This window comes from Neopsephotus bourkii, unplaced genomic scaffold, assembly GCF_033783945.1.
Source record: "Neopsephotus bourkii isolate Nb327-2 ecotype Australia unplaced genomic scaffold, CSIRO-AGI_Nbou_v1 NB_873, whole genome shotgun sequence".
In the NCBI taxonomy this organism is placed as follows: domain Eukaryota; kingdom Metazoa; phylum Chordata; class Aves; order Psittaciformes; family Psittacidae; genus Neopsephotus; species Neopsephotus bourkii.
In genome coordinates this window covers 1,452,293-1,460,719 of record NW_026901367.1, presented here as the reverse complement: position 1 = coordinate 1,460,719, position 8,427 = coordinate 1,452,293, and the positions used below count along the sequence as shown (strand labels likewise).

Genomic DNA, 8,427 nt, shown 5'->3' with positions numbered 1-8,427 from the left:
GTGAAAGCTCACTGTCACCCCATGTTTAATGTGCTCTGAATGCAGGCTGCCATCAACAGGGATGCTCTTGCTCTACCTCTATCCCTGGGGTCCTGTGTTCTCTCCCTTGCAGCTAATACAAGTCCTGTGAGCCAGATCAGCGCAATCATCCACTGCAGAAACAGTCATTATTTTAAGTGGTTGATTTTTTGGTTTATGATTGATTTTATTGAGTCCTGAAGCTGATCTGGCTCACCACGGGGTTGCACGTAGCCAGATCATGTGGGTGGCTGTAGGAGAGAGTTCAGATCAAACTTTGTTTTGGGAGAAATCCTTTATTTTGAAAAAAGGAAATAAACTTTTCAACAATTTAAAGAGGACAAAGCTTTTATTTCATTTTTCTGACAGGATAGATACCATAGGTAATTAATTAAAGGGTTTAAAGTTTAATCTTTCTGAGGTTTTAAAAAGCCCAATGGTGAACTCAAGCTGAGCTTTTGATTATTTCTAAGATGAGAAAACTGCATGTTGCCTAGTTCGAAAGAATGCTGGTAGTTGCACTGGAAATCCGTATTTGTGGAATTGCTTGTCATCTAGGTTGCAATAAAGCTGAAACGTCAGCAAGAGAAGTGTTCAAGGCCAGGTTGGAAGGGGCCTGCAGCAACCGGCTGTAGTGGAAGATGTCCCTGCCCATGGCAGGGGGTTGGGACTGAATGAGCTTTAAGGTCCCTTCCAACACAGACTATTCAGTGCTTTATGAAGAGGATTGAAGTATTGCATGGTTTGCCCTCATGTCACTAGCCTTGTCCCAGGGGTCTGTAGTTTCTGCTGGCTGCTCCCCTTTATCACTTCCTGCAGCTCTTAGTGGTGCAGCAGCTTTGCTGTGGTGCTGTGCTTGGTGTTTGTCTCCAGTGTTGTTTAGGAGAGAGGTCACAAATGAAACTTTCTTATAGTAGAGAATGGCATAGAGTTATTCCAGGGTACATGGGTAGAAGAGCTTTAGAAAACCAACCCTTTCACATAACATACTGTCTTTAATCTCACTTAAAGCTGGAACTGTGTTTGTGTATCTCTACCTGTTGCAAATATATTAAGGGAAGCAGTATAAATAAGCCCTGCCTTAGCAATGGGTTTAAGCCAGAGAGTGTGAGTATAGTTCATATTGGGTTGCAGACATAAGGAAGTGTGGGTTTGCTGGATGCTTGCTGTTCACTTGTGCCTATCATGAAGTCAGGAGCAAAAGACAAGGATTCCATCTGTAAATGTTTTGGATGTGAAGGTGTCTGTAAGGAAGGATTTTGTTTCTGGCCAGCTTCAGCTCAATGGCATTATCCATAATATAGTCCCCTGTGTGATGGTAGTGGGTGTGCAATGAAGTAGAAAATATTATAGGGACTGCCTGGTGTCAGTTTATTAACTTCTATAATGTACAAGCAGAAGACTCCATTAGGGAAAGCTGTTCTATATTCTATTGTAAAATGTTTTTATTGAATGCATTAATCCAATTTATACTAGTGTAGTGAATAAGTGAGGGTCTGAGCTTGTCAAGTTGGAAAATGAAGACTCCTATGGTGAAAGAGCTGAAGGAGGAGTGGATGGATCCTGTGGTCAAGTACTTGCACAGGTGGTTTGAAAGCAGAGATTTGGCTTTTATGTCCATGGGATCCTCAGTGAGTGTTAAGGACCAATAGAAAGAGATGGGATCCACCTGACCAAATTAGGCAAAAGCATTTTTTCCAACATTCTGGCAAATCTGTTGATGGGATGGACAGAAGAGAGCTGATGCAAACAAGTGAACAAATGGTAGACCAGGCTGGTAAGCAGGGGATGCAGAGTTATGTGGACAAAAGAGATATCAGGAATTACATACAGGACTGAAGGGTGTCCACGTAAAGCATGTGCGCTTAAGTAAGGAGGTGCCGAGAGGACAGCATTGCAGGGGAAACTCCACTGGCTTTCCTGGGAACAACTGGGTGCCTCTTTGGAATGCCTGTATGCTAATGCAGATGGCATGGGGAACGGACAGGAGGAATTAGGTCTGTGTGCAGCTCCAGGGCTATGATCTCATTGGGATCATGGAGGCATGGTGGGATAGCTCATGTGACTGGGTGCTGACACAGATGGATAGATGCTCTTTACGAAGGACAGGATGAAAAGGAGAGAAGTCATCCAGTGGGAAGGTGTGGAGATCTGCCTAGGGATGGGTGATGAGCCATTGGAGAATTCGTGGGCTAGGATTAGAGACCAGCCAGGGTGGGTGATGCTGTGTTGGGTGTCAGCCACAGACACATGAATGATGGGTAGAAATCTAGAAGCAACAGTAACTAAAATTACTTGAACTTTTCATTTGTAAAGCTCTTTTCACTTCCTTCCGATTTGGGAATGACATTTTTGAAGTCTAAACTCTTCTCACAAGTATTTTTGGAAAGTCTGAACAAAAACAGTTTAGCCATCTTTGTAACATGACTGCTATGAAGGCATTCATTTGCTATGACACATTTTTGGCAGAGAGCTCTTGAACAGCTTTAGGACCTCATTGGAAATGTCCAAAAGTGGTTTTAAAATCACTGTGTAATTATGACTGGCTATAATAATGATTAGAGACTCCTCCCCAGGATCAGAGACTTTAAGTACTATTTGGTCTGCATGTCCAGAGGTGAGCAGGACACTGCCGTGAACATGTTATGGAGCTGGCAAACCATGGTCAGCTATGGAGAACTAATTGGATGTGGGCCCACATTGCTGCTGGCATTTGGCAAATGGCATCAAACCGCAACATGGGAGGTTTAGATGGGGCTGGGGAACAATTCCTCCCCCAAAGGATGCTCAGGCATTGGAACAGGCTGCCCAGGGCAGGGCTGGAGACACCATCCCTGCAACGGTTCATGCATGGTGTGGACTAGGCCCTCAGTGCCATGGGTTAGTGGTGGCCTCAGCAGTGCTGGGATAAAGGTTGAACTTAATCTTACAGGTCTTTTCCAACCTGGCTGATTCTGTGATTCTCTGAAGTGCTCAGTGTTTGAGCAGAAGATGGACTATCTGAAAGTAAGGTTTTAAAATTGCCAGAAGATGGAATAATTATATCACACTTCCCACTCTCTGTTTGATCTTGTTACACAAGCGTGAGTGTGAAATTAGATGCTCTCCTTATAGAAGCATTACAGATTAGTTCCGCTTGCTATGGTTTTGGTTCCATTATTAGAGCTACATTTCTCCCAAATTTTGGAAGTTTGACTTTATTTAACTATTTCTAATGGTCACACTTTATGAATTCTCCTTTTGTGTTTCATAGAACCCCAGCCTTGTTTGTGTTGGAAGGGACCTTCAAGCTCATCCGCTTCCAACCCCTGCCACGGGCAGGGACCCCTTCCACTGGAGCAGCTTGCTCCAAGCCCCTGTGTCCAACCTGGCCTTGAGCACTGCCAGGGATGGGGCAGCCACAGCTTCTCTGGGCACTCTGTGCCAGCGCCTCAGCACCCTCACAGGGAAGAGCTTCTGCCTAAGAGCTCAGCTCAGTCTCCCCTGTTCTGTCAGGTTCAAGCCATTCCCCTTGGCCTGTCCCTACAGGTCCTTGTCTCCAGGGTTCTTGTTGCCCCTTTAAGTACTGGAAGTGTGTGTCTATATAATAAACCTGCGCCCCCTGAAGACACAAATGTGGAGGAATTGCAGACTTTTGGAGAATGTGGTATTTTCTGAAGTTGTGCTTCTTGAATCTGTGCTTTCCATGGCACCCCATGATCAGAAACCACGGAGTTCTACTCCTGGGAAATGCCATTAACACTGAGTTGAGGCAAGGGGGACATTCTTTCCTAAAGCTTTTGGATTAAAAATTATCAGGCATTTTTCAGTCAACAGCTGATTCCATGGAAAGAAATACATTTGAACTTTTAAAGTTCCAACATCATCTGACCTTTCAACTAATATACTTCTGAATTAGAAGAATGAGAACGGCCTTCATTTATTGCTGCCTTTTCCCCAAGCTGTTCTTTTTGAGTTGCATTAAAATGGAATATATTTGGGCATGAAAGATGACGGCTCCTTTTCATGGCCTTTTACAGTATTTTTGTTGTGACTGGTCAGATGCTTTTATCTACAGCTTTGTTCTTTTGAGTGGGGAAAAGTATTCAGAGGATTTAAGGGAGTGGTGGAGTTTTCAGAGAAAATAAATATTTCACACAATACTTAGTGCTGGTTGGGAAATGGGATTTCATGATGGCAGAGCTCCATGCTCTGTTGGAACCCTTGTTGATCGTGATGGACATCAGAGTTCATACTGCAGCTTGACACAGGTTCTGTTCGTAGTAGGGGTGATTCTCCTTGTGTGGCAGCCTGTACCCGTGGTGGGATGTACCCAAAATGGGGCTTTGGCAAGCAGCTGGTAGGAGTGGAAGGTGGTGCCTGTGGCTGCCCTTGCTGGGCTGTACTGGGTCAGAGCAGAGTCTGGTACCTCGCTGGAAAACTGGAGGTACATGGGAAGCAGATCAATGGGCAGAGCATCTCTGAATGTGCTTGGGAAGGGAAAACGCGTTGGACTTGTTGGCATAGTGTAAATGCAAAGTGTAGCCTGAGGTGGATAGGAACAGAACTCTGATTGTGATGAAATTACAGCTGATAGTCTGGGGAGAAGAACAAAGGACTAAATGGTGTTTGATTTGACCATTCTTGCAACTTTTAAATAGAACTGGAGCAGAAAATAACCCTTGGCTACCTGATCCCGTGGCATGGCAGAGAGGTGTCTGAGGCAGCAAAATGCCACTGGAGCCACCTGGGATGGTGACAGGGACAGGGACAGGGACTGACAGGGGAGGCGTTGTGCAGCTCCTGCAGAGCCAGCCTCAGCATCTGCAGCCCCGAATATTGAGCACTTTATATTTTCCACCCTCCAGAGCCTGGAATCCTTCATGCTGAGTAATTATGGAATACTGAAATTGGAGGTGGCAAGAGCCCATGGAGGGAGGCACTCTCCTCTGCCCGCAGGGGATTGCTCAGAGTGATTAAAAAATGGGAATTCAATCGATTATGCACCTACTAGTTCCAGTTCATCCACTATGAACTATATCGTACCATCTATGTCTTCGTAAGCAGCATGAATGGATTATCACGTTCCATTCTCAAATCATCAGCAAGGCGGATTTATGTAGAGCCTTTGTATCTCCGAGCAAACTGGGACATGTAAACCTCTCGCAGCACCGCCACTGATTGTTCTGAAGGGGGAAATGCAAACATCCCAGTCCTGATCCCTGCGGGGAGCTCAAGCGACCTTCAGCTCGAGTGAAGAGTTGCACGGAGGGGCTGTGTCTAGTTCTGTCTGGTCACAGCCCGGTACAGCCGAGGCGGCGCTGGCTGCCGGTGATGTAATGCGCCCTCCCCTCCCGCCCGGCGCGGGGAGCGGGCTGAGCGGCGGGCGGCTGCCTCCGCACCCCGCTTCCCGGTGTAAAGCTGCTCCCTGGAGCACCGGGGGCTGGTTTGCGGCCTGAGGGGGGGGGGGGGCAGCTCCGTCCCGCGGGGCTGCCCCGAGCAGCGGCCGCGGTGCGCTCAGCCCGGCCCCTGTGCACAGCTGCGGGAGGCAGGTACCGGCGGTGCCAGCCGGGGCCCGGCAGTGAGCGGCAGGTGGCGCCCGCGAGCCGTGCGGGGACAGCGCCGCCCCCCCTTCCCCGCACGTGTGAAAAGCCGCGAGCAGCCCCGCGCCCGGCACTGCCGCTCCTCCCGCTGCGGCGGGGACCGCTCGACACGGACACGGCACGGACCGGCACAGCCCGACCGCCGCCATGGAGCGCCCGCTCGGGACCCTGCAGCCTCCGCAGCCCGCAGCACACGCGCGGCGGTTACCGTGAGAGGCACCGCGCCCCGGCAGCCCCGGCGCGGCAGCGGGTAGGAGGACCGCTGACCTGTTGAAAGAGCCGGGCTCGTCCCGCTTCTCCGTGTCTTTTTCCCTTTATTTTGTGTTTTTCCTCCTTGTCGACGGGGGAAGTTTGCTCCCCAGCCTGTGGCTCGGCTTCCTCCACACCCTTTCCTCCTCCTCTTCCTCCGGTTTTCCAGGATCCGCTCTCTGGAGCTGGGAGCGATTCCCTTCGTAACCCCCCGCCCGGCCCAGCCGCCCCGGGCGCTGGAGCCGGGGGTGCCCACTCAGGAGAGGCCGGCGGGCTCCGCGCTCGCCCTTTCCCCCGAGCGCCGCGGCGGTGGGGCGGCTCCAGAGGGGCTGTAGCCCCGGTCGGCGGGTGCCCCCTCCGCGGGTGCCACCATGTCCAAAGTGGCGTCGGAAAGTTGCGGAGCGGCGCCGGCCGAGGACTTGTCCAAGGTGTCGGACGAGGAACTGCTCAAGTGGAGCAAGGAGGAGCTGATCCGCAGCCTCCGCCGAGCCGAAGCCGAGAAGATGAGCGCGATGCTGGACCACAGCAACCTCATCCGCGAGGTGAACCGCCGCCTCCAGCTCCACCTCGGCGAGATCCGCGGCTTGAAGGTAGCGGGGTGGACAGGGTGGGAGCCCTGAAGTTGCTGCCGTGTCTCGGCGTCCCGCCGGGAGCAATCTCAGCAGGTGGATGCTCTGGGAGGAGCCGTTACCGAGAGTCCACTGGAAAGTGAATAAGTAGCCTTTGAGCCCCCTTAAAAAGCAAGGGTCTGGTTAGGAGAGCACACCCAGCTCTTCTGCAGTCTTATGCTCTGCCTCAGTGTGTTTTGGGTTGATAAAACCCCTTAAGTCTGGTCACCTTTGTGTTAGACTTTATTGCTTTTTGGGCAGGTTAAACCACCCTGCCTTAAAGTGAACTTGAAAGAGTAGCATGCAGAGCTCTAGACGTTCAAAAGGTTTTATGTAGCTTAGTCTGTTTTCTGTCACTGTCTTAAGATAACTTACTTGTCTGATGGGCTTGCTGGAGACAGCTGCTCATCTCCAGGCTGCAGAGCACCATGTGGCAGGTGGTGGTAAACCCCTGGGCTCTGTTTTGGGATGATCAGAACCAATCTGAAGTTTATTGTCTGAAAAAGATGTCTGGTAACTCACCTCTGACTGAGCCATTTTCGATTGTACTGTAGCTTCTGCTACAGTCAGGGGCAGACCAAGTCTGTAATAACTTAACCCTTCTTAACTGAACTCTTTTGTTGGATGAGGAGCATAGTCCCTGATGTTTCTTTCCCACCTCTAAGGACTGGGAAGACAGCGTGAGTATTTATAGATCATTTCCCTGCCTTAGTATGCACACATATATTACAGACCTAGAAAGTTATCTTAAAGCAGGCAGGACTACAAAACCTTTTATGCCTTGTTGCTTTGAGAGAGGACATTGCCTTTAGGAAGTTCCTTCAGTGAGGTGAGGTTGGAGGTAAAGAGAGGGGAAACAGAGATATAGATTGGGCTTTAGAATTATTATGTAAGAATACATTAGAAGGCAGTTCTTGACTTGCAGAACGGCTTTAATCAACTAAAAGATTGAGAAAGCATCTTTGATAACAGTATGGCATAAAATAAATAGCATGTGGGGGAAGATTGTTCCTATCTCCCAAGTTCTGCAAAGTGAGAGAGTGTGTGTGTATGGCTGCCCTCCCTCTTTTTGACAATCTGGGGGCAGAAAAGACCCATCCATGATAGTACCTTAGTAAAAATACAGCTTAAAGTGTTAAATGTAAGCTGAATTACAGCTATGTACGAAGGTGATATCATATAGATTTATGCCTCTTCCAGATAAGTAGCAAAACAGACCAAGATGTGTAGGAAGGAGTGGCAAATTCCTCTCTCCATTCTGAACTCCTTAAGTGATGTTTCACTTCCACCTTTTGTTTAGATGCCTCAGCTGGAACTTTGTCAAGGAATTAGGGAGAATGAGTCCCTGAGCACTGGGTTGGTGCCTGGACATCCACTCTTTTGTCCTGTGTGGAGTAACTGGTCTGAGTCAGAATGAGCAGCTGTGGCTGGTTTCAGTGATTGGATACCTCCTGCCTCTGAGTGACCGACTGGGCTTCCATAACTGTTTTATTCCACTGTGGGGTCATTTAAAATCCCTTTTGCAGCCCAGATTTTAAAGGGTACCTTGTAGCCTCACTGTAATGTTTCCGTTGTCAAATACGGGTTGAAATTGGTCAAGTTCAAGCTGTTTGGAGCAAAGATCAGATAAACACATGCAGTAGAGTTACAAAAGCTTCCTTTTCTTAAGAAATAGTGTTAAACTGGTCTTTTCATAAGGCTAATATTTTACCAGTTGTGGCTAATCTCTATTTCTCATGCCTTACGTAAGAAGGAATGAATATTTAGATGAGAGAAAGATAAATATGGTCACAAGCAGTTTAGTAAAACTAGGAGGCTAAAATACTGAAGATGTCTTCTTTGGCACATTATTCTCCTGTAGCAATAGCTTGAATGTTTTTGCTTCAGAGCATTTGCTTCACACTGTTCCTCCCTCAGAGAAGGGCATGGAATCATGTACTTCATTTTCACTCCTAACAAAAACCTGTGAC

The 8,427-nt window shown here is 48.5% G+C and overlaps 1 protein-coding gene across 5 annotated transcripts in view; it reads left to right on the top strand.

Annotated features, from left to right (window-relative positions):
* Window positions 1-5,741: 5,741 nt before the first annotated feature.
* The window catches only part of CCDC85A (coiled-coil domain containing 85A), an 82,405-nt gene continuing 79,719 nt past the window's right edge, over window positions 5,742-8,427 (top strand). For 2 of the 5 annotated variants that reach the window (XM_061356814.1, XM_061356815.1), the window contains exon 1: window positions 5,746-6,439. In XM_061356814.1, coding sequence (XP_061212798.1) covers window positions 6,221-6,439 — 219 coding nt within the window. In that variant the 5' untranslated portion in view covers window positions 5,746-6,220. Of the gene's footprint in view, window positions 6,440-8,427 lie in introns of all 5 variants that reach the window. The other 3 variants (XM_061356813.1, XM_061356816.1, XM_061356817.1) reach the window with 3 other exon arrangements.